The following is a 27,384-nucleotide window of genomic DNA, read 5'->3' as shown; positions in this document are numbered from 1 at the left end:
TGTAAATAATATAAGAAACAAATTCAGGAAACTAGGTGTACACCCACTTTGGCGGGCTGTGGGCATGCGCCTGGTTAAAAATGTATGGAAAACACATGATGCTTAAGTAACAACTGTGTTGGAAACAAAGTGTTATATATTAATAATAAAGTAGTATTCTTTCTCTGTGGTCTTATTCGCCTAATTTCTGATGAAAATCTGTCCTTGATTGACTAAAATCACCAGTAGTTTACTTGATGGCTCTGCTCATGAGGATGACAATAAGGTGACTGATCTTAAGTGATTTGTAAATGAAAGGTGCAACAGTAGACTATATCAACTTTTAAATTGAAAAATAAACTTTCCATCATATAACTAAGATATCCAGAGTTCACAAACCTCAAGGAATTATGCAAGTTACACCTCTGTGTTTTAACCGTCATAGTATAATGAAGAAACATTGCAATTGGTGAAACATGTATACCATTTTGTTTTTTATGACATCAGAATTCCTAAATTTCAAGTTCATGTGAGCTCCATATATGAGTTATTCATCAATGAATATCAATAGCTACCTTAGTGGCTTATGCAGATACGGTACAGGCATTTTGTAAAGTTTTATGTGTCTTAAAGGGTCAAAGAGGTACAGAAACAAATAACTGGAGCAGATCATGGGCTATGTGCAGTTGTTAATGCTATACTACAGTGTAGCATTGCACTTGGAAAGAATTTATAATTATGAAAATACATGCATGAACATTTGGTGCACTTATATGCTGTAATTACACATCTAAACCAAACCAGCCAAGCTGTAAAAAGAGTGAGGCCCCCAAAAAGGCCAGGGTGAAAAAAGATATGAAGTCAAAGGTGACAGCCAAGAAATGGCTGTGATGGTATGTTAATGGAAAAATTTTAATACCGACAATTCAGGTGAATTTGCGTTACCTCCTCCAAGTTTCACCCGAATTGTCGTTATTAAAATTTTTGCCATTAACCTACCATCACAGCCATTTCTTGGCGACCACCTTTGATTTCACATCTTTTTTCACTCTGGTCTTTTTGGGGGCCGCCTTCTTTACAGTTTGGATGTTTTAGGTTAGATATCACTTCTTTTTGTATTGCAAGCCACAAAGCCTGCCATAAACTGGCTTTGGTACTTCCTTTTAATTTGTTTTTTCTTTTACTGCAAGAATTGTGGAACAAAAGAAGCAATTGTGTATATATCTGTTGTCTGGTTAAATATTTGTATATTTAACACTGAATAAATTGAATAATAAGTAATAAGGTGACTTCTTACATAACTGAACTGTAGCCGAAACTCTCATTGTTTGTTGTTGAACTCTTTTCAGGGTGACTTGTTTCTAGCTGAGCTCTTCTACATGGTGATTTATTCCCAGCACATATTTCTACAGGGTGATTTGTTTGTAGCTGATCTCTCTACAGGATGACTTATTTCTAGCTGAACCCTCTAATGGGTGACTTGTTCCTAACTGATCTCCCTACATGGTGATTTGTTTTCAGCACTTATTTCTACTGGGTGATTTCTTTGTAGCTGATCTCTATACTGTAACTTGTATCTAGCTGATATCTCACAGGGTGACTTGTTTGTACGTAGCTGATCTCTCTTCAGGGTGACTGCTCTATTAGAGTATCTCGATCTTGCACTTGCTACACCTAGTTGGATTTCATGTTATAACTCTGTGGCTTTAAGTCTGACTCTTCTACATCATTGAAGAGCCTTTCAAAGATGATTACTCCATCTGTACAGCGATTTTCAAAGTATTGCTCTCCAAGTGGTTTTTCTGGTAGGCGTGGCAAGTAGTAATTTTTTATTAGCTAATCTCGATTGCATAATTGTTACACACTGTTAGTCTTTTCGTTGTATATTCATGGTTTTCAGCTCAATTCTACAACCAAGAGTCATAGATGATCTATGTAAAACTGTACATTACCCACTCTACAACAACATGTGCATAATCATATTCATTAATCACTCTATGCCTGTGGTGGTAGTGGCTTGGTTTTCTATTGTGCAATCCAGACAATTTAGGCACCCACAAACATTTTATGCATACTCCCAGAAAGCCTTAATAGGATATTTCTGCATTACTCTGCATTTTAATGGCTTGTGTGAAGGCTGGTACAGCAGGTTTCCTTGGTTATCCTGTGACTCTTCTTTTTATTACAAAGGTACTATATAACTGCTTCATTTTTAAAGACTGCGATAAGCTTTCCAGCAGCAAACACTAGAATCATGTGTGTTTATACGGCTTCTCGTAGCATGGCGCTTGTTGGTAGAGAGAACAATAAGCCACTGGCACTAAACAGCCACATGCATAACATAGAAAACTAATATATATTTAAGTACAAACTATTGCTAATGTATAAATATCGGTAGCAATATCGGTCCTCCTACTGTTCTGTACCAATACCAATATGGTAATTTTAACCGATCTGATTATCAGTACACCTCTACTATACAGCATTACAAAGAACTGTAGGAGAATGCCATCAATCCAGTCACTACAGAAATTGTGCACCCTGACTTATCATAAAGTACAGTATCAAGACACACGGTAGTGTGTCGTGCAGCCCAAGAAGCCAGCACGCCACACTGTGAGTATATTAACAGGAAGAAAGAAATCGTGATTTTCACACCTTTGTAGTTCCGTGATCCCTTATCCGATTGAAACCAAATTTGCTACGGAAATGCCGGCTAGGTAGGGGAGTTTCGGATTTCACATCTTTTTTCACCATAGCCTTTTCAAGGGCCGCACTCCTTTTTTTACAGCTTGGCTGTTTTTGATTAGATTTCACTTCTTTTTGTATTTGTATACCCCAAAGCCAGCCTATGGCCAGCTTTGGGGCTTTTAAACCTATATATTTTTCTTTACCACAGGAAGAAGAAAAAGATGAAGCAGATTTTATAAATACTTTACGATTTTATCAGTAAATGTACAAATTATATATATAATGCATATATTTATTACATGTCAATTAATCCCCACAGGATAATTTGCAGCTGATCTCTCTACTGGGTGACTTGAAATGTAGCTGATCTCTCTACAGGGTGATTTGCTTGTACGTAGATGAACTCTTTACAGGATTCTCTCTACAGGGTGACTTGACTCTAGCTGAACTCTCTGCAGGGTTATCTGTTTGTAGTTGAATTCTCTACAGGGTGATTTGTTTGCAGCTGAACTCTCTACAAGGTAACTTCTTCTAGCTGATCTGTCTACAGGGTGACTTGTTTCTAGCTGGTCTCTCTACAGGGTGATTTGTTTCACAGCAAAAATAGTGTTCCAATACTAACCCCGTCTTTATTCAATATTGGAACAGCTATTTTTTAAAACTCCCTATAACGAGACAAAACGAACCTCAAATCTATAAATGACTCTAATGTTATTTACTATTGGGGGCTGTGGTCTATTTTTGTTTGAGCCTAGGTAGAATTTTTAGACTATTAGTTCCAATACCACAACATAGACGGAATAAATACAGTCAGTATTTGTGTATGAATTATGCTGTGTTTGTAGCTGAATTCTCTACAGGGTGATTTGTTTGCAGCTGAACTCTCTACATGGTGGTTTCTTTGTAGCTGAACTCTCTACAATGTGACTTCTTCTAGCTGAACTCTCTACAAGGTAACTCCTACTAGCTGATCTTTTTACAGGGCATATTTGTTTGTAGCTGAGTTCTCTACAGGGTGATTTGTTTGCAGCTGAACAATCTACATGGGAGTTTCATTGTAGCTGAACTCTCTACAATGTGATTTCTTGTAGCTGAACTCTCTACAGGGTGACTTGTTTCTAGCTGAACTCTCTACAAGTGATTTGTTTGCAGCTGAACTCTCTACATGGTGGTTTCTTTGTAGCTGAACTCTACAAGGTAACTTCTTCTAGCTGATCTTTCTACAGGGTGATTTGTTTGTAGCTGAATTCTCTACAGGGTGATTTATTTGCAGCTGCAAGGTGACTTCTTCTAACTGAACTCTCTACAGAGTGATTGATTTTTTTTGCAGCTGAACTCTCTACATGGTGGTTGCTTTGTAGCTGAACTCTCTAAAAGGTGACTTTTTCTAGCTGAACTCCCTACAGGGTGATCTTTGCATAGCTGATCTTTCTACAGGATGATTTGTTTGCAGCTGAACTCTCTACATGGTGGTTGCTTTGTAGCTGAACTCTCTAAAAGGTGACTTCTTCTAGCTGAACTCCCTACAGGGTGATCTTTGCATAGCTGATCTTTCTACAGGATGATTTGTTTGCAGCTGAACTCTCTACATGATGATTTCTTTGTAGCTGAACTCTCTACAGGGTGATTTGTTCGTAGCTGAACTCCCTACAAGGTAACTTCTTCTAGCTGATCTTTCTACAGGGCGATTTGTTTGTAGCTGAGTTCTCTACAGAGTGTTTGTTTGCAGCTGAACTCTCTACATGGTAGTTTCTTTGTAGCTGAATTCTCTACAATGTGATTTCTTCTAGCTGAACTCTCTACAGGGTGACTTGTTTCTAGCTGATCTCTCTACAGGGTGACTTGTTTCTAGCTGATCTCTCTACAGAGTGACTTGTTTCTAGCTGAACTCTCTACAGGGGATTTGTTTGCAGCTGAACTCTCTACATGGTGGTTTCTTTACAGCTGAATTCTCTACAAGGTGACTTCTTCTAGCTGATCTCTCTACAGGGTGATTTGTTTGTAGCTGAACTCTCTACAGGTGATTTATTTGTAGCTGAACTCTCTACAAGGTGATACTTCTAGCTGATCTCTCTACAGGATGACTTGTTTCTAACTGAACTCTCAACAGGGTGATCTGTTCATAGCTGAACTTTCTACTGGTTGATTTGTTTGCAGCTGAACTCTCTACATGGTGGTTTCTTTGTAGCTGAACTCTCTACAAGGTAGCTTCTTCTAGCTGATCATTTTACAGGGCATGTTTGTTTGTAGCTGAGTTCTCTATAGGGTGATTTGTTTGCAGCTGAACTCTCTACATGGTAGTTTCTTTGTAGCTGAACTCTCTACGATGTGACTTGTTTCTAGCTGATCTCTCTACAGGGTGACTTGTTTCTAGCTGAACTCTCTACAGGTGATTTGTTTGCAGCTGAACTCTCTACATGGTGATTTCTTTGTAGCTGAACTCTCTACAAGGTAACTTCTTTTAGCTGATCTTTCTACAGGGTGATTTGTTTGTAGCTGAATTCTCTACAGGATGATTTATTTGCAGCTGAACTCTCTACAAGGTGACTTCTTCTAGCTGAACTCTCTACAGAGTGATTGATTTTTTGCAGCTGAACTCTCTACATGATGGTTTCTTTGTAGATGAACTCTCTACAAGGTGATTTCTTCTAGCTGATCTTCTCTACAGGGTGATTTGTTTGCAGCTGAACTCTCTACATGGTGGTTTCTTTGTAACTGAACTCTCTACAGGGTGATTTGTTTGTAGCTGAACTCTCTACAGGGTGATCTGTTCGTAGCTGAACTCTCTACAGGGTGATTTGTTTGCAGCTGAACTCTCTACATGGTGGTTTCTTTGTAGCTGAACTCTCTACAAGGTGACTTCTTCTAGCTGATACAGGGTGACTTGTTTCTAGATGAACTCTCTACAGGGTGACTTGCATGTAGCTGAATTGTCTATCAGATTAACTGTTTGTAGCTGAATTCCGTACAGAATATCTTGCAGTGTAATATAATTCTATAATGGAGTAAGTTATAAACGTAGCTGAATGCTCTATTAGGGTGACTGTTCTATTAGAGTATCTCGATCTCGCATTTGCTACACGTAGTTGCCTTTCGAATCATAACTCAGTGGTTTGTAATCCGATTCTTCTGTACTACTGCAAGGACTTTCTATGATGATTATTCCAGCTACATACTGATTTTCAGCTCATTGCTCTAAGCGGTTTGCCTGGTAGATGTGAAAATTAATAGTTTTTTTATTCATAAAAATCGATCGCGTAATTTTGACACAGGTTGGGTTTTGTGTCATATCCCCATGGTCTTTATCTCAATTCCTTTCACACCACAAAAAGGCACTCCTACGATGGTTACTCCATCTACATATCAATTTTCAACTCATTCCTCCAAGGGGTTTACCCTGTAGGCGTGACAGACCTTTGGCCTTATTGTACGCACATAATCGGTCATAACTCCGTATATGTTCATCGGATTCCTACCAAAGTTGGTACTGAGATCCGCCTTAATGAGCCCTTCAAGTGTGCCAAATTTTAGCCCTATCCGAGTACGCATTCGTGTTTTATGGCAGATTTTGCGAAGTGTGCGAAATGAAGATGAAGAAGAAAAAAACGAAGAAATTAAAATGAAATTTTGTTCGCTCGTATCTCGGAAATGGCTGGACCGATTTTCTTCAAATTTGGTATGTAGACTCCCATAACTGGCCGGCACGTCTGTGGCAAATTTGGTTCCAATCGGATAAGGGATCACAGAGCTACATAGGTGTGAAAATTGCATTTTCTTTCTTCCTGTTAATATACTCACGGTGTGACACGCCGGCTTCTTGGGCCGCACGACACACTATCGTGTGTCTTGATCATAGAAAGTCCTTGCAGTAGTATAGAAGAATCGGATTACAAACCACTGAGTTATCATTCGAAAGCCAACTACGTGTAGCAAATGAGAGATCGAGATACTCTAATAGAACAGTCACCCTAATAGAGCATTCAGCTATGTTTATAACTTACTCCATTAATTACATTACATTGCAAGTTATTCAGTAGGGAGTTTAGCTACAACCAGTTAATCTTATAGACAATACAGCTACAAGCAAGTCACCCTGTAGAGAGTTCAGCTACAAATATATCGCTGTAGTAATTCAGAACACACCGAAGAGAGTTCAGCTATACACAAGTCACCCTGTAGAGAATTCAGCTACAACATTACAAGTCATTCTGTAGAGAATTCAGCTACACACAAGTCACTGTGTAGAGAGTTCAGCTACAAAGAAACTACCCAGTAGAGATTTCATTTTTATAAACAAGTTAGCTACCCTATAGAGATCAGCCACAAACCAGTTACTTTATACAATGTTCAGCTACAAGTAAGTTACTCTGTACGAGAGTTCAGCTACAAACAAGTCACTCTGTAGTACAAACAAGTCACCACGTAGAGAGTTCAGCAACCAATTAAAAAACCACCCCGAAAAGAGTTTAGCTATAAAAAAAAACAAGTTCTAACTCCATAGAGAGATCAGCCAGAAACAAGAGCAGCTAGAAACAAGAGAGAGCTCAGCTACAAATTGAACAGACCACACTGTAGAGAGTTCAGCTAGAAACAAGTCACCCTGTAGAGAGATCAGCTAGAAGAAGTTATCTTGTAGAGAGTTCAGCTACAAAGAAACCACCATGTAGATAGTTCAGCTGCAAACAAATCACCCTGTAGAGAGTTCTGCTACGAGCAGATCACCCGTAGAGAGTTCACCTAGAGAAAAATCACCCTGTAGAGAGATCGGCTAGAAATAAGTCACCCTGTAGAGAGATCAGCTTGAAAAAAGAAGCTACCTTGTAGAGAGTTCAGTTACAAAGAAACACCCTGTGGAAGAGTTCAAATCACCCTGTACAGAGACCAGCTAGAAGAAGTCACTTTGTATGTAGAGAGTTCAGCTACAAAAAACTACCCAGTAGAGAGTTCAGCTGCAAACAAATCACCCTGTAGAAGAAGTCATCTTGTAGAGAGTTCAGCTAAAAAGAAACCACCATGTAGAGAGTAAAAAGCTGCAAACAAATCACTTGTAGAGAGTTCAGCTAGAAACAAGTCACCTGTAGAGAGATCAGCTAGAAACAAGTTACCCTGTAGAGAGTTCAGCTACAAACAAGAGATCAGCTAGAAACAAATCATCATGTAGGGAGTTCAGCTGCAAACAAATCACCCTGTACAGAGTTCAATTACAAACAGATTACCCTATAGAAAGTTCAGCAAGAAACAAGTCAGCCTGTAGAGAGATAAGCTAGAAACAAGTCATCCAGAGATCAGCTAGAAACAAGTCACCCTGTAGAGAGATCAGCAAGAAGCAGTTACCTTATAGAGAGTTAAGAAACCATCATGTAGAGAGTTAACTGCAAACAAATCACCCTGTAGGAAGTTCAGCTACAGACAGATCACCCTGTAGAGAGTTCAGCTAGAAACAAGTCATCCTGTAGAGAGATCAGCTAGAAGGATCACCTTGTAGAGAGTTCAGCTACAAACAAATCACCCTGCAGATAGTTCAGCTACAAACAAGTCACCCTGTAGAGAGATCAGCTGGAAGAAGTTACCTTGTAAAGAGTTCAGCTACAAAGAAACCATCATGTAGAGTGTTCAGCTGCAAACAAATAACCCTGTAGAGAGTTCAGCTACGAACATATCAACCTATAGAGAGTTCAGCTACAAACAATTTACCCTGTAAAGAGAGCAGCAAGAAGAAGTTATTTGTAGAGAGTTCAGCTACAAAGAAACCATCATATAGTGAGTTCAGCTGCAAACAAATCACCCTGTAGAGAATTCAGCTAGAAGAAGTCACCTTGTAGAGAGTTCAGCTACAAAGAAACCACCATGTAGACAATTCAGCTGCAAACAAATCACCCTGTAGAGAGTTCAGCTGCAAACAAATCACCCTGTAGAGAGTTCAGCTAGAAACAAATCATCCTGTAGAGAGATCAGCTACAAACAAGTCACCCTGTAGAGAGATCAACTCAAAGAAGTAACCTTGTAGATAGTTCACCTACAAAGAAACCACCATGTAGAGAGTTCAGCTGCAAACAAATCATCCTGTAGAGAGTTCAACCACTTTGTAGAGAGTTCAGCTAAAACAAGTCACCTTGTAGAGAGTTCAGCTACAAAGAAACCACCATGTAGAGTTCAGCTGCAAACAAATCACCCTGTAGAAAGTTCAGCTAGAAACAAATCATCCTGTAGAGAGTTCAGCTAGAAACAAATCACCCTGAAAAGAGTTCAGCTACAAACAATGAGAGTTTCAGCTACAAACAATGAGAGTTTCAGCTACAAACAATGAGAGTTTCAGCTACAAACAATGAGACTTTCAGCAACAGTTCAGTTATGTAAGAAGTCACCTTATTAACTACAGTATGTGATAATCATTCAGTGTTAAATATACAAATATTTAATCAGACAAAAGCTATACACACAATTACTTCCTTTGTTCCACAATTCCTGCAGTAAAGAAAAAATAAAAGTTAAAAGGACCAGTTTATGGCCGGCTTTGTGGCTTGCAAAAAGAAGTGATATCTAAACCAAAACAGCCAAATTGTAAAAAAAAAAGCGCAGCCCCCAAAAAGGCCAGGGTGAAAAAAGATGTGAAATCCAAGGTGGTGGCTAAGAAATGGCTGTGATGCATGATGGTAGGTTAATGGCAAAAAATTTAATTACAATAATTCAGGAGAATTTGGTGCCGAATCCTAGTGGAGGAGGCAACGCAAATTCATCTGAATTGATGTAATTAAGATTTTTGCCATTAACCATCCATCCATCAGTCCATCAGAGCTATTTCTTGGCCGCCACCATGGGTTTCACATCTTTTTTCACCCTGGCCTTGTTGGGGGCCGCACTCCTTTTATACAGCTTGGCTGTTTTGGTTTAGATACTAGGGATCATGAAGATCTGGGTTTTTCCAACCAAAAATATCACCGCAATACCAGCCTCAATTCCCCTTCATGACATCTTGGCAGCATTTTGGTTAAGTACAGCCAAGCCTAAAAAATGTCTTTAGACCAACCCAAACCCCTCTAAAAAGTTTATATAGAAAAAGTTTCTACTTAACAGAATTTTATGCTGACTGACTGACTAATTATAACTAACTAACTAACTGATGCCTCCAGCCAAGCATAACTCAACAATGGATAATTCTATGGGCTTGTTTTCTGCACTATTCAACATCATTATATCCCAAGATGTGCTTTTTCATCAACGGCAGTACGTACAATACAAGCATCATGGACTTGCCTTTGTCCTCCTTTGTGTTCCAGTTCTTTTGATGACAACGCAAGGTGTTGATTTGCCCTAGAGCGATGTGGCTTCCCTGTGGCTGTGAGGGCTATAATGCTTATCACTTGTATTTTCTGTAGCAACTGGATTGATTGCAGAGATGCTTCTCCTATTGTTCTTCATTTGTAATGCTGTGTAATAGCTGAAGTATAGCTGAAAACAAAGCATAATGGCCACCTCCCTTTCCATCAGCGCATGCCACATTAAAAGAAAGAATGGTGCCAGGAATGCCATAAAAGTAATGTTGCATCAGAATACATGCCCCAACAATCAGTTACACAATGGTTCATTATAAAAAAGCAAACAAACAAGTAGAAGGAAAGTTAGGAATTTTAAGTTGGAATAGGGAACGTAGTGAAACAAGGGAATAGCTAAAGAGTGGTAAAACAAGGAAGGTTCCTATACCTGCAGATATGCTAGTGGACATTTAATCACTAATTCATTCATGGTTATAGACTGAAGTTTATGAATTTAATCTCCACTAGTATGTTTGCATGCAGGTATAGGCAACCTTCCTTGTTTCACCACTTTTTAGCTATTCCCTTGTTTCACTACTTATTTCTTTGATTAACTTATACTTCCTAATTTTTCCTTCTATACTAAATAGTGACATGGTAATTTGGCTTCGTCTTCTGCTGTGTTTTACCAGTTATGCACCATTACAAATGAAGAACAGTATGAAGAGTATTTCTGTAATCAATACACCAACAAAGGAAATTACAGACAATTCTTGTGATAGTCAGCAATGAAGCCATCATGTGCTACCATACTGTATGATTATTGTACACTTGTTTGTATTTTATAATCCCATCCAAAAACAGCTTATAGCTGTAAAAAAAGTGCGCGTCCAAGTAAAGCAGAGTTAACTGCGACAAAAAGTAATGATATCATAATGCGGCCATGTGCGAGGTGTGCAAGTTGTAAAATTAATATTAGCTAATCAGATAATACAATGTTATTGTTAAAGTGTTAATGAGAACTATGTGATGCTGCTAGTTTTTAAGTGTGTGAGCATCTTCATAAATGCCACATAAATTTAATTCTCAATAAAGCAATGTGTATAGATTCTCTGATAGTAATAAATAGTTTGAGTTTGGCCACCTTTCCTTTGTTCGTAGCATTGCTGTATACAGGAAAGGCGGCCAAACTCAAACTATTTATTACTATCAGAGAATCTATACACATTGCTTTATTGAGAATTAAATTTATGTGGCATTTATGAAGATGCTCACACACTTAAAAACTAGCAGCATCACATAGTTCTCATTAACACTTTAACAATAACATTGTATTATCTGATTAGCTAATATTAATTTTACAACTTGCACACCTCGCACATGGCCGCATTATGATATCATTACTTTTTGTCGCCGTTAACTCTGCTTTACTTGGACGCGCACTTTTTTTACAGCTATAAGCTGTTTTTGGATGGGATTTCAATACTTTTTGTTAGAATAAGCAATGCACTGTTGATAACAATAGGTGAGTTTCCATGGTTTTGACAGAAACCCCAGATTACAGTGACAGAATATTAAAATATAACTGTAATTTTAGTGGCCAGGGCCGCCCACATTGGGGGTAACTGGGGTATTTTGCCCCCTACCACAGCCCGAAAGGGGCCACTTGAATACCTGTTTAAAGAAAGATCGATATACTCTAATAGAGCAGTCAGGATCTAGACCCTTCCTTGCCCCTGGGCCCCTCTTTAACTCTTTTCCCTGGGCCCTCTAATTTCTCTGGACGGTCCTGTTAGTGGCATGCAACTGCAGTCAACTAACACCCATTTTAACTAGTAAACCCTTAACAACACTTTGCCTTTCATCTTGTACTGCATTGAAACTATCAAGATACTCTATTAGAGCAGTCACAAAACAGCTGTAACACAGCAATCAAAATTTAGCATAGTTACAACTTCTGCTTAGCATCGGATTGTATAGTTTAAATTACTAGCTACTTACAGACTTTACAATATAAAAATATGGCACTTGTAGAAATGTGACTGTTCTATTAGAGTATCTCGATCTACTTCAAGCATTGACTAATTCAAGTGAAGAAGCTACGCCCCTGCCAAGAGATCTTGTGAAATGAAATGAGAATAGTAAAGAAAAGGCAAGTATGTACAGAGACAATAGAGGGGCGCGTAATTATGTCCTGTTGTAAATAAACGCCTTTAAAATTTATATTACTACTAAATAAACGCACCAGAATAGGCTTGTGTGGCTGTTGTCTCCAAGGTTGTCTCATTACTTGTCTTTTCGTGTTGAAGGGATTTAGTCGCAATTGGTGAGTTTAACTATACATGTATTTGTGTTGTAAAACTTAATTGTAAAAAGGCGATTAGCACATATCATGATAAACATGTATTTGTCACAGTAGAGTCTCTCACGAAGTCACGATTATTACGAGACATTGGACCAGGGTAAAAAATTTACTGCTATATTTAGAGGTTGTAGCGTTTGTATATCTTAGTATCTTAATAAATAATCCCCCATGATCACTAATCACTAATAGTACAGTGAAAACTGGTCATTATTCAGGCCGTAGGGACAAAATTTTCTAACCTTGCCTTTTAAAGAGGTGGCTGCATTATGCTGCCTTAAAAAAAGGTAAGAAGCATGCTGTTCTAACTGGCTATAGAGATGGATTTAGTGTATGACAGCGTATGAGACAGTGAGTGCTGGCAGCAAGGGGGCAGCCAATCTGTTAGAGCACCAAAAGCACTGCTTCAGACATAGGCAGTTGACTGTCAGCCCCAAGTGTAAAAAGTTTCACTATTGGTCCTTATAAGCTCCTGATGAAGAAAGTGATGAAGTCATTATCCATAGGATATATTTTTCAGAGTATCCATTTCAGTTCTACAATATAGTAGCCAAGCATAAGATGAACATAACACAGCATTCCAGTAGTTAAGTGGTGACCACAACACTGCCTGAGTTAAACTGTGGTGAGATTTGAGACTACCAGAAGCCCTGGAATGTCTTCAACACATGAAATACCAAATATCTAATGCCTGGCTTTCATCCACAGTGGACCTGTCTTGGTGGCCACTTGTACAGAAGGGAAACAGCTGCCACACAGTCTTGCGAGCGAAACAGCTAGTTGCCACACCCCTTAATTATCAATTTGTAAAATCTTTAGCAAAATTGTGTGTGCGAGCAAGTGCGATGTGGCAGTGCCGTGTATATGGTTGCTGCCTAGCAGTGACACATCACGAGTATTGAAGTCACAATGCGTTACTGTATCATCCATCTAAATACAATCTCTGAATGTGTCATTTTGTGTAGAGAGCAATCTTCCACAAGAAGTGACCTGCAAGTTTCAGTGTATATTGTTAACCATTAATATTGTTCACAATATTGTGAACTATATGTACAGTGAAACCTCACTTAGTGGCCACCTCTTTAATAAGACCACCTCATTATATTGGCCACCTCTAGTAGGTCCCAAATATAGCTAAGCATTACTTATGACCTCATTAATAAGGTCACCTTGTTATTCAGGCCAAATTTTTTGGTCCCACAGCCTGCCATATTAATGAGGTTTCATTGTACTTATGTGAATTTTTATTTTTCGTAACTTTTCTTCAGGTTTACTGATGGGCACTATGAAGCATTGTTGACTGGTACATGTATAATGTGGTGACTTGAAATGCTAAAACAGTACGTAGCATGTCTTGTATGTACATGTAATGTGTTGTAATGTGTCCACTCATCCACACATCTTAGAAATAAATATAATTGTATTCTCTATAAATAGTCAGTTCCATTGTGCCACTGGGTCATACGTTGGTTGAGTATGGATCATCCAGGGCACTTGAGTCACATTTTGTCCTGGCCAAGTGGATCTCATCCACTGACAGAATATACAGGATCAGATCACATGTATAAATTACGGTGGAACTTGTTTATTGCCACCTTCACTCATTCAGCAGGTAACAGTGTATAAATTCTCAATTGGAATTGGCTTTTCAAGAGTGGTTGTCTTTCTATACTAGTGGCCATTAAGATAGGTTGTACTGATAGAGTGTACATACTAGAGATGCAACAATATCCTCCACTTAGTGTCATTTGATAGTGATGCAATGGAGACTATGTACTATTGCATTTAAATACTATACTATTATATTGCAACTCTAGCACGTATTTATAACAGGAATGTTTGTTAACTGTTTAGACATACTGGAGCCACACCCACTCATCTGGATTCTACAAATGAAGTCATACCAACTTGTTGTCATCATACTTACTCGTTACTCCCATTGTGTTTGGATGAATATACATGCCGTCATGTGAGACTTGCTACCATGGTGGGCCACTGGAAAACATTTGCATAGCAGTTATATTACAGTCATTATTGTACAATTCTTACATTATTGTTGTGAAAAGTGTTTGGTATTCATGTGTCTCCTCTGTATGTTGTAATTACATGTGTAATTTTGTGTGGGGGTGCTATAAAATGCAATAATGCATGATGACAATTGTATTAGGCGATTTTGCACACTTCCTTTTAAGCTAGCTACATGTGCTAATTACTCACAGCTTGTGTCAACAACTGGTAACCGCAGTTGTACCGCGCCCTTAGAGGACAAATTATGTGGGGGCGACTAATTTCAAAACGAAAGATGGTATGCATGCAGCACCATAGATTATATCTATGGACTATAATCTATGGCAGCACACTTCTTGGTGGCTATATGTACTGATTAACTACATAGAGCGCCAGTTCATCAATACCCAGTGACCGCAGTTGTGCTCTGCGTCATTCTTTAAATTCTGAGTAAAATTCTTAGAGAGCAAATGACGTGGGGGCGACTAAATTCAAATTTCAAACTAGCCATTCTCGAAAACAAATGTTTCAATCTGAACGAAACTTTCAGAACAGTTTAAAGACACATTGCCCTACATGCCAAGCGAGTATTGCGGAAAACAACAATCTGGAATTTGTATTTGGCCTCTAGGTCGACTGAGGACGACTGAAACTTCGTTTGGTGCTGAAATCACAACTGTAGGGTAATCATGTATGGTGAAATCGATGATGTGAATCTTGAGGTGATTGAGTGAATACTGAAGCGATAACAGGGCAATCAATGTTCGGAATGCACAAAGGAACGCAAGGCATACACCTGCGGTTGCGTCTAACCGCATGCGATAAAACAAAAAAAAAAAAAGAAACTTCCCCTTTGATGTCAGCAACCTCAATCACGAAACAATTGGCATGGATTTGCTTCACTGCTTGTGTGGTAGTTACTAGTGACACGATGAGTTCAACTCCAGAGTTTCAGAGGGATAGCGTAAGTGACGGGTGGATTACAGGAAGGCCGAATTTGACAACGTTCGTTCTTGTAAAATCCTCACGTAGTGGTCGCGTCATTTATTGTCTGCGGCACGCGTTTCTGCTTTACTGGCCGCGCGACTCACTACCGTGAGTCTTGATTATGTTGAGCTTGTACTTCAATCACAAAGATTATTGATTAATCTAAATGCTTGCATTTCAACTACAGCCATGCATTTTAATTACAACTACAGAAAGTAGCCCACTCTGTTTGATTTCAAGCATCCTGATGAATATATAGTCCTAATGGACTTGTAGTATTTTCATGCCTCAGGCCTTCCAGCCTCCAAGATGAAACATGCCAAGTTAACACCTTACTCTACTGACTAGGTGAAGAACCAGAAATGATCTCTCTAATTGACTAATAGTTCCACTGAGGACACAGAAAAGTACAGAGTAAGCTTGATGAATGTTCAAGGTGGAAAAGAACATTGATCATTTTTGAGTAAGTATGATTTAATTGAAAGTCAGTGTATGTCATGGCTCTGTTCCGTCTAGTCACTTGTGCATGCGGCAACTTGGAAGATTGAAATGTTATGTGATAAGCTGGTAGGGAGCATTCAAGATGCTGTGCACATAGACTCTGAGTTACTTGGCAATAGCAAGAACAGTCCTTGTTTCTGCAAAGGTGATGGCATGATCATATTCTTAATGCAGCAAACAACCTATCCTCATGGAACACAATGTACCGCTAGTAGAATTTCTTACAAAAGGTGCAGGAAGAAAGATCATTTTGCTAGCTGCACTGAATTTTATATAATTATTTGATTATTCTGTAGATCACATGAATGCTTCATTTCATGATGGAGGAAGGCACAAAATGACCGAATATCAAAGTAAATGTATTTAGCTGTGCATATAAACATAGCAGGAACAATTGCAGTCCCTCCACTCTTGTTCACTAGGGTGCATAGTTTCTGCACCTTTTGACAGCCAAATAAAATAGTTGCATGTGTATTCGCTCTAGTTTTATTATAGCTATAGCTAGCTACAAAGATAAAGCATAATACCACATTCACGTGGCTGCAACTTGATATCAGTCCTTTTCTTAGCAGTTGTTTTACGGATTCATCATGGCAATGTTCCAATCTACTTGGCCGCAACTTGATATCAGTCCTAGTTCTTACCAGTTATGTTGAATAAGCTTGTTTGTTTGATCTTACTTTACTTGGCAGCGCCCTTTTTTACAGCCCCAAGGCTGTTTTTGTTTTAGGACATCACACATTTTGTCATTGAGTAACATCAATCAAGACAAAAAAAAGTAATGCTTATAAGCTAATAGTTTATAGAAGCCACCTTTGGTTATCACAACAGCTTCAACAGTTATTGTGTGCATTGCATCATAGCTTAGGGACGGGACTAAAACACGGAACGGACTGGAAAATGGACTCGCAAACGGACTGGGTAAAACTTACCCCAAACGTTTGTTTATCAGCTACCCACTCCAAAACAATATCAGACACTGCAGTGACAGTAAATAAACCTCTGAACATTGTTGTCTCAAAGCTTGCTTAAGCCGATATTAAGCACTGCGCTTAAAACTGCTCTTGAACTTCATTCTTTTGTGCCAACTTAAAAACGCATTCTTCGTGGAACATGACTGTATAATGCTGTAAACAAGCAAGATACAAGATTCAATACTTGTTGAAGAGATACTGTTACTAATAGATTTGTGTTCAGGATAATTTTGTAACTGCTTCTCAGTTTAACAGGTGACGGGAGGCTTCAAAATCACACCACATTGTACTTCATTGGCTGGCAATGCTGACTACAGCAATAAATTCATGCTATGTTAACAGCATCTCTTCAACAAGTCTTAAATCTTGTATATATATCTTGGCTTGTTTACAGCATTATATAGTCATGCACCACGAAGAATGCACTTTTAATTCAGCACAAAAGAATTAAGTTCAAGAGCAGTTTTTAGTGCGGTGCTTAATATCGGATTAAGGGTGCTCTGTACTATTTCAGTATGGCTTCCCACAAATCTTCCCTTTATAACTCACAAACGGGCTAACCAATTCTACGATACATACTTTCCTCGAGATAAAGAATCAACAGCGCACAGTTTAGTTCAAACCCTGTGTTTTAACTCATTGCCACACGCGAGTTATACTTTTTCGCTTTAAATTAGAAAGTTATACTTTTTCGCTTTAAATTAGAACTAGTCTTACATTTCATGACTTAGAGCCTTAAATTTTTAAAACTATACAATCAAATGTGAGTTTCTACTTTTGTCCTCTAACTTGTCAAACATTAGGCGTATCTACAGCAGGGCTTTGTAGGGCCTAGGCCCTGCTAAACTTGGCTAGTGCCCTACCAAACTGAAGAGTACAAAACCCACAATCACCAGCTTTTCATGGATCATTGCATTATCTAACAAGTGAAACTTAATCTATACTAAATTACTCACCAAATTATTAGTATTGAGGTGTCATGAAGTCAAAAAGTACAATGATTCTAATTAACACCCACCAATTAAACATGTTATTAAATTACCTATTGTTGGTAACATTGACAAGTATGTGTCTTCCTAGTGTTCTTGTAATTTGTAATCATATCTTAGATCCTTGTAACGTTTCATCTTGCCTAAGGTGTATAGTATTGTCTTGTTCTAATTTTATTTATGTAGCTAGCTAGCTATCTAATTCATCCAAATTGGAAGGGGTGGCACCAAAAGGCTAGTCCTACACGAGGGTACTTCCCTAATGTTGTTCGTGTTACTGTACAATTTGAACAGGTTAAACATAATAATAAGCTACTTCATAAAAATCTAAAAGCATGTTTATTTGCAGCTGAAATGGCCTCAGATGCCATTTTGCAACTGGAATGGCCTCAGATGCCATTTTGCAGCTGTTGAAATTCGAAAAATTGCTGGGTGGGGGATGCCCCTACCTTCAGCAGCATATACAGTGTCCTAGCCGAGGCCCTAGCTGTGCCCTACCAATAGGGAAGGTCTAGATACGCCACTGTTAGATACTCTTCTTCCGGACTTGAGCATTCACTAATCAGTCTTCTTCATCACTACGCCATTCCTCGCCAGAAGGTCCTATCAAAAAACGACAACCACTAATAGTCGATAAATTATGGGTTACTTTGTTCATTGCACCACGATGAAGAAGATATAAGACCTACTTTACTTTCTTCACGTATATTGCTCTTCCTTCTTCATTTGTGGCTACTTATTTCATCATAAAACATTGTCTGCTCTGCAGCGTGAGGGATTGAAGTACCCAGTCTGTTTGTGAGCCCGTTTTCCAGTCCGTTCTGTGTTTTACTCATGTCCATAGCTTAGGATATGAAGTGATGCATCCCCAAAACCAGTTTGGTACAAGTAGGCAGGTACTTGTAGTAATGTTGCAACCTTAATGGTTATTTAGAGTATGGCTTCTGGGTATCCCTTGAAACACACAAACAATGTAAGCGTTCCGGCGTTACTTTCAGACCTTTAGCATTTTGGCATTACTTTCAGGCCCTTAACAAACAAACAAACTCACAAACACTTTCACACTTATAGGAATGGCATCGAATAGCAAGTTCACTGAATTCACCACACTGATTCACCTATAGCATTGATAGCAAATAAACGCTTACGGGGAATTGTACCGAATTCACTGAGTTCAGCAAACTGTATAATAACAAACGTTCACTGCTACTCGAGTAAACACTACATATTTTAGAGATGTCTTAAATTTAAGATAGGGTTCTAAAAGATCACAAAATAAGCCAGAAATTATCATAGGCAACATTATTATCTTATGAGTGTGCATATGGAAAATAACTCACTGCTTCCCAGAAACTACCCCATATATTTAATTACATATCAAAGATTGTCTCATGAGACTGAATCAAGCTTTGAGAAATTCCTTATGATGGCTCTCATGCACAAGATAGGTGGAGTTCCAAGATTTGTATTGAAGAAACTTAACTAGTCAAAGAACTTACATTAGTAAATTCAAGGCTGTGGAACAAACACAGTCTAAGATATAACCATAAGAAACATTGGCTTCACAGGGCCTCTTGCACTAACAAGTATGCAAAGGAGAAGAATACAACATTTCGCATAAAATGCCATGAGGCATTACTAAAATATGAGAGGAATTATTTACTTACTAATGTGCTTACATAACATTATACCAAAGGTTGTGCTGTATTGCAAGGTGTGTTTTTTTTACTAGAGAATAGTGTTAAAGGTTGATTTTTGGTGAGCATTCTACTAGAGTTTGTCATTTGTGTAATAACATAGGATAGTCACTTCCTTGGTAGCACAACTCACTATCATGAGTCTTAATAATAATGGCCTTACCTACCTGGAAGGTTAATACTAGAACCGTATAGCCTTAATTTCTCACACATAGGCTGCCTTTAACACAAAACTTTTGCTCACGCAAGCAGAATGACACACACATGCACACACAAACACACTTTTCACAAGATGTACTGACAATTGGATCGGTGATTGAATCAGTTGTCAATGTGGCCATTTCTACCATATCTGTAATTGGCGCAAACACTCCAAGAAATGATATCGCTACCGATAGTTTGCATGTGAAGTAACATAGCTATACTACCATCCATACAAATAGAAAGCCTCTCTATTACCTGTGCTATACAATGTAGCATAACAAGAAGCCATACAATTATGCGTGTAGTAGTAGTAGTACTTCTTAACCAGGTCTTTTGAACTACAGCATTTGTTACATTTTGTAAAAGTTAGACACTCATAATAGGTGTCTTCGAGGATTTAAAACCTGAGGTGACATCAATAATTACTGAGGTGCAGCTGAGATAATTATTGACGTCACCAATGGTTTTAAATCCTCGAAGATGCCTATTACGAGTGTCTAAGTGTTTTAGACAACGGCGTAGAAGCAGTGAGTTAGTATAGCGAGTTCCCATCTGTAAACACTGAGGGTATTTCAGTGAGCAAACGATGTGAGGTTGTGCAAGCCATGGAGCATGAATAAAGGTTTGTAAGTTGATAAAAAGAATATTTGAGGCATTATAGATAGCAGCGAATGTGAATATACAGTGCCAGCGTGGCTGTCTAGGTCTACAGAGTACGCTTTAATATGGTAAAGGCCACAAACTGAATTAATGGCTTTTTTGATTAACCAGCTACCATGAACCCACTGAGCTAGCCACAGATAGCATACCTGAGTGTAATTTCTTTATTACAATCTGCTCACAATCGCATCATTTCCCTTGGTGTTTACTGATGTGCTAAATACTAATTGTCCACAAAAGGCTAATTGCATTACTGTGGGCCACATTGTGGTTGTAAACAACTGTCCTATTGAGTCAGGTGTTTTACCAGTAAGACAACTGATACCAGGTTTCTTTGTAAATAAGAGACTTCCACACATCAAAGGAAATGCTGCATCCTACTGTGTAAAATTGATGAAGAACTACATTACTAAATAATCCAGCCATAATTGTGACCCGCTGAGTGAAAACCGGACATTTTCGCAAAATTATAGTTTGCCATAAAACTGTATTGAAATACACTGGGTAAAAGTATGCGTGCTACATGAAAAATTTATGCACGTTTTAATTAATCGTATTCGTATGCACTGAAATAAAGCTCAAATTAATAAAAACTATACATCATTGGATTTGCCTGTTTACAAAGAGTAAGAAATTCTTGGTTTTGTGTTTACACAGCAAAGGATACGTGAGTTATGGGCGTTTGTTTAGGATGCACTAAAAACGACGTCCACCATCATCATTTCTTAGTTGGAATGGCCTTCTTCTTTGTCAACACAAAGGAGTACAAGGAAAGTACTATCCTTGCTTGATTTCCCAATTCATGGTGCACAGATAGAGCCACGCCCCATCTTTGTAACTTCTTTTAATCGTGGGTTATGATCGATTATCTAAGCGTCTGTAATATATTCCCTGTACTGTTGCTGTACAAATCGAGTTTATCACTGTTCCAACTGTCTATCGCTATAACTCCAAGACCATTCATAATAATATAGGCTGAAACTTTGGCTGTCCACTCTTTTGTTACTACAGATTACAGAGATGCAATAAAATGGAATTTGAGGAATGTGCAAAAATGGCCAGTTTTTGTTCAGTGTGTTACAATTATGCAATGCATCTTGATAATAGGGTGGACAAGTCTTTGTGGAAGCATGTAATAAAATGTTTGTGCGGTGCCTACTTGTCTGGGAAGTGTAAAATAGGTCACACCACCATAGGTAGCCAGGTGCTTTGTAGCAAAAGTTACAGCACTCTGTTTTCTCCATACTAAAAATCATATCAGAATTCACTAATGGTCACATCAGTACACCTGTAATGTTACATTTCACTGTGTATCATACAGTACGATAGTAACTGTATAGTAGGGACCACAAAGGAGTAGGCATGGCCCACGAAATAATATCACCCACAAAACAGCCTCAATTTCCCCTGACGACAGTAAAACTAAGCCCAAACAAGCCTTCAGATCGACCCGAAACACTTTCAACAAGTTGCTACGGAATTTTAAAAATAATTTATTTAATGGAATTTTCTAGTGACTGACTGACTGAGTAACTGACTGACTGATGCCTTCAGACAAGTGTAAACTCAATAGCGGCTAAAGCTACGGGCTTGATTTTTTCACTGTTAGATGTTACTTCAGCCCGACAGGTGCCTTTTGGCATACCGCAGTATGTACAATGCATTCTACATGGACTTACCAGTGTCCTCCTTTGTGTCCCATTCATCTTTGCTGACAGCGAAAAGTGTCGATTTGGCAATAGCACGCGATGGCTTCCCTTCATAATAGAAATCGTCCGTATTTGTCATAGTGGCTATTTTGATAGCAGAGGTGCTTTTCAAACAGTTCTTGATTCATACTGCTGTGTAACGGGTTGAACATAGCCGACAACGAAGCGTAAACATTTTAGATGATAATTGGGGCGCGTGGTACCATTTCAGATGCCTTTTGCGTGGGTTCACCAGTTGAGTCATAATAATTATTTACAAAAAAGTTAACAAACAAGTACACAGAAAAATTTGGAATTTTCAACTAGAGTAGGGACCATAGCATATTGATAAAAAGTACTGAAACAAGTTGGAGTAGCGCACAATATTAAGTCACAGTAAAGCAATAAGAAGTGTTATATCCCTACTGTGCATTTCCATTATGGTATCATGAGCACAGTAGGGATATAACACTTCTTATTGTTTTACTGTGACTTAATATCGTGCACTACTCCAACTTGTTTCAGTACTTTTTATCGATGTGCTATGGTCCCTATTCTAGTTGAAAATTCCAAAGTTTTCTGTGTACTTGTACAAAAATACAAGTACCGGATTGGTATTATTATTATTATTATTACTAGGACCGCGTCACATACAACCAAGTACATACACCAACGTTGCAACCTACCCATTGGGCAAGTATAAACAGTGCCATAGGCAGCACTCAGAGCAGTGTGTGTGTACCAGTGGAAATGATACATATGCAAACGTACACAGGCAAGGGAGTTTAACTGGCATCAGAAAACCACAATACTAAAACACAGCCTACACAAAAACCAAGTTAAATTAGCTATATTGAAAGTAACTATATATTGTAGGTGTGACGTGTCTCTGAAGATGACTCAGCAGTGAAGTGAGGCTATGCAGAACAAGGGACATGGTGAAGGCACAATTAGCAATTGATCCCAATCAAGCCAATATGGCACAACAGACTCTGTTGTAACTAGGGGCCACTGGTGATGTACCTGTATATCAGCGGTGTGGCATTGGCACAGTGATCACAGTCTATAATATTATGCATACAGCCATGCACAACATACAGGAGATAGTTACACATTGTTGTATATGCAGTACTGCATCGGCTTCTTGTTTAGCTATTACAGACTCACAGTAGAGTAGTAGTTAAGCCAAGTGGAAAATAATTCCAGCCGCTAGCAAGCCAGATGAAGGATGAAGATGTATAGTACAACTACCGGTACAAGTATTACATTACTCATTACCTTGTTGTTCCAGCTGGTTGTTTACCAGCGCATCAGCTGGTATCCCAACTGGTCATCAGCTGGTGGTTTACTGCATGACGCCTGGAGCACATATCCTGCATACAAAATACAGTTACAAACATTTAAACATACTTGTAATGTTGTTGTTTACGTGTAAGGTGGCCTCTGGCTCTGCTGTAGTCACTTCGCGGACATTTACTAACATTTACTAATCTTCTCCTTCGAGAAATCTGTAATTAAACAAGGGTGTGGTGCTGGGTGATATATAGAATTACACGTATGGTCAAGTAATCAGCACGAACAGGAGCGATGATTATACGTTTGTGCATTCATTCACAGGCGAATCTATCCCCGGTTAGTTCATGTCTCTAGACCTCGTAGTTTTCGAGAACATTAATTATTTAATTATTATTTATGACATAATTTTAACCGCATTTCGTATTATCTTTAGTACTTGGTTGTATAATTAGTACTTTACAGTGACCAGCACTGAAGTATAATTGGTATCAGCTTGTTAAGGCACCGATAAATTGGATATTGGTAAAACTGAAAGTTCTTTCTATGATTACAGTAACCAAGGTGCATGCCCCCACTGTCAGTCGAAGGCCGCCTGCTGGGTATGCACTGGTTAAAAACAATGAAACAAGGAAGGTCAACTATACACCTGCAGTTATACTAGTTGAAATTTAATCCATACTTCAGTCATGGGTAGAGTAAGCCACCAATGTTCGACCACCATAGGTTTGGAAGTAATTTTTCTTTAAACCCACATAGAAAATTTCTGCTCTTGCTATGCCTTTGGAGAGGTCTAGGCCATAAACTCTTGCATGCAAAATTTCAGACCTGCAGCTTTCTTTGTCTGGCTGCAGGAGCTGCAAAAGTGACCTGTCCGAATGTTCTAAATTCTCAGACAAAAATATGTATTATCAGTCGAGTGGCACTGCTCGTAATGCTTGAAGCTGATCAAGTCTTTCTATACTTGATATGAAAGAGCATCTCTTATACTCTCCAAATATATGCAGATATTTGGCTTAGTCCTTATTGGCTGTGAATTACAAAGCTCCAAAGTCACCTGTCGTGCAATCTTAAATTCGGCCACATGTGAAGTTCGTACAAATCAAATAGTTACCTATATCGAATTCAAAGCTATTTTTATGAACATTGAGAGCATCAGCTACCGTTCAGTAGTAAATAGATACATGCACGATGACCGCACCTTGATTTTTTCCCAAATAGCTACATTGCATTTAGGCTTCTCTGACAGTAGCAGCCTAGCTACTGCACCCAGCACACATATACACAATCCAAATCCACTTAAATGGGGTTTTGACTATCCCATCTTAAAAATGTTTAAAGTTTCTCTTCAAAATCTCCAGGACATTAGCCAGATCAAAATACTCTAATAGAGCAGTCAATTACTCTAATATCTGGGGTTAATCTAGGGGGGGGGGCACAGGCTCCCTCTGGGTTAGCTATTGCCCCCCTAGGTTTATACCTAAAGCCTTGAGAAATGGAAAGGTTTAATTGATCCCAAAGTTGGTCAATATTACTGTGATGCCATTGAATATTGATCCAATGGTCAATATTCAATGGCATCACAGTAAAATTTCACCAAAATTGAGTATATTTACACCTAAATTTTCAAAATTTTCCTGGGGGAGCATGCCCCCAGAATCCGAAGTGACTTACTTCGCCCCCTCTAGGTTAATATTCTGGGTTGAGCCCTGAATATAACGATCAACCAATTTATATCACATGTAATCAGGTTTTGAGCGTTGTGATCAATGAAATTCACATATAATAGTTTTATTGAAGTGAATATTCCTGGGTGTGGCCCTCAGATTTTCTGACTGGTCCAATTGTATAATAGGTGACTGTTCTATTAGAGTGTTTCGATCTGGCTAATGTCCTGGACATTTTGGAGAGAAACGTTTGACAGTAGCAGCCTAGCTACTGCACCCAGCACACATATACACAATCCAAATTCATCTAAATGGGGTTTTGACTAACCCCTGTCTTAAAAATATCAAAGAAGCATAAATGCAATGTAGCTATTTGGGCAAAAATCAAGGTGCGGTCATTGTGCATGTATCTATTTACTACTGAACGGTAGCTGATGCTCTCAATGTTCATAAAAATAGCTTTGAATTCGATATAGGTAACTATTTGATTTGTACGAACTTCACATGTGGCCGAATTTAAGATTGCACGACAGAGGTGACTTTGGAGCTTTGTAATTCACAGCCAATAAGGACTAAGCCAAACATCTGCATATATTTGGAGAGTATAAGAGTTGCTCTTTCATATCAAGCACAGAAAGACTTGATCAGCTTCAAGCATTACGAGCAGTGCCACTTGACCGATAATACATATTTTTGTCTGAGAATTGAGAACATTCGGACAGGTCACTTTTGCAGCTCCTGCAGCCAGGCTAAGAAAGCTGCAGGTCTGAAATTTTGCATGCAAGAGTTTATGGCCTAGACCTCTCCAAAGGCATAGAAAGAGCAGAAATTTTCTTTGCGGGTTTAAAGAAAAATCGTGTCCGAACCTATGGTGGTCGAACATTGGTGGCTTACTCTACACTACTGACAAGCTGTAACTACGACTGAAGTAAGAAACGAATATCAACTAGCATAGCTGTAGGTGTAGATGACCTCCCTTTTTTCACTTCTGTTTATTTCTATGATTCCTACTCAAATGTAATTTTCCTTACAGTTATTCAAAGGCCGAATCAAACAGGCTAGAAGGGAAATAAAAGCCTGGGCTTTGTATGTGGCATATAACTACATACATACCTTCAGTGGCTCCAACATCTTGAACACTGCTGCTATTACTGGCCGTTTACTTGGGTTGTTATGTAAACAAGCCTTCACCAAAGGTTTCAGCACTTCAGCCCATTCTGTCATTTTATCTATGTGCCTTTGTCGGCGTTGTACCTCGTTAAACCCGGTCACTCGTCCTGTCCAGGAATTGTACTCTGTTGCTTTTGTTGGTGTGGGCCACTCCTGGTTAACCACGTGAAGAACTATGCCACCATATGAGAATATATCCAAACTGGTCCCATACACAGGATTATCTTCTAGTGCTTCTGGTGGCATAAAATCTGCTGTACCTGGAACCTTGGTAAGCATATTTTGTGTAGCTTTGCGGTCAGCTTGAACCACTTTAGCTACTCCCAGATCACTTACTTTCGCGACAGAATCACGTGAGATAAGGATATTGTTGGGAGAGAGGTCACGATGGATAATGGGGGGATCGTTACCGTGAAGGTAGCCGAGACCGAGGGATATATCGTACAAAATAGAAGTTTTCCTCTTCATACCAATGTTCGTATTTTTCAGGTAGTTGGTTAAGCTATCATCCATCAATTCCATTAACATCACGGGAAGAAGTGAATTTCTTTTCGGATAATAAACCCCTATGAAGCGGACGATGTTGGGATGACGAAGAGAACTGCAGTGATAGCACTCGCGAAGGAAACTATTTCTTATCTTTCGCTTCTCCTCGGTGTTTGCTGCCTCAACGAGTAGCGAGTGAATTTCTTTAGCGGCGCAAATCATACTGCAATATTTGACCTTGAACACCTTCCCATAAGCGCCTCGTCCCAGTTCTTCATCAAGTGGGATCACTCCAGTAAGAGTCAGATCTTGTAGCACTTTTGTTATATTATCCATTGGTGTTTCCGCTTGTCACTAAAAAATCGATTGTGGTATGTGCTGGTAGTTTTTTTATTTTATTATTATTATTATTATTATATTTGTTACTGTGCAGAAATCAAAAAGATTGTTGTGCACAGGTGTGATCATAATGAATGTTCAGGTTAGTACAAAACTCATCTAAGGTAGGGGAGTGAATTACAAAGGGGGGAGTGTGTTCCAAAGTCTGATTGTAGAAGGGAAAAAGGAAAATTTATAAGAATCAATCATAGTGTCAAGCTGTTTATAATATCCTTCCCTTGATGGATAATGATTAGCTAGGTATTAGATCATTTGCGGGTATACTTAGATTGCCATTGAATCTCAGCGGCGGAGGAAGTAGTTGATATGAGGGGGGGGGGGCTGGGCTGACCCAGACTTATTTCTATAGTTTGGTAAGGTGAGACCAAAAAAAAAAA

General features: G+C 38.8%; 1 protein-coding gene and 1 long non-coding RNA gene across 2 annotated transcripts in view; one reads left to right on the top strand and one right to left on the bottom strand.

Moving 5' to 3' along the window:
- Window positions 1-26,951, bottom strand: part of LOC136238538 (uncharacterized) — a 37,382-nt gene extending 10,431 nt beyond the window's left edge. The window contains exon 1 of the mRNA XM_066029086.1: window positions 26,066-26,951. Coding sequence (XP_065885158.1) covers window positions 26,066-26,944 — 879 coding nt within the window. The 5' untranslated portion in view covers window positions 26,945-26,951. The remainder of the gene's footprint in view (window positions 1-26,065) is intronic.
- Window positions 11,454-14,430, top strand: LOC136239461 (uncharacterized). Its single transcript, XR_010693474.1, has 3 exons — window positions 11,454-12,249; window positions 13,554-13,625; window positions 14,140-14,430. It is a non-coding gene; the product is annotated as an uncharacterized lncRNA (long non-coding RNA).
- Window positions 26,952-27,384: the final 433 nt, after the last annotated feature.

Source organism: Dysidea avara, chromosome 11 (assembly GCF_963678975.1).
Source record: "Dysidea avara chromosome 11, odDysAvar1.4, whole genome shotgun sequence".
NCBI classification, from domain to species: Eukaryota; Metazoa; Porifera; class Demospongiae; order Dictyoceratida; family Dysideidae; genus Dysidea; species Dysidea avara.
This window is presented reverse-complemented; position numbering and strand designations above follow the sequence as displayed.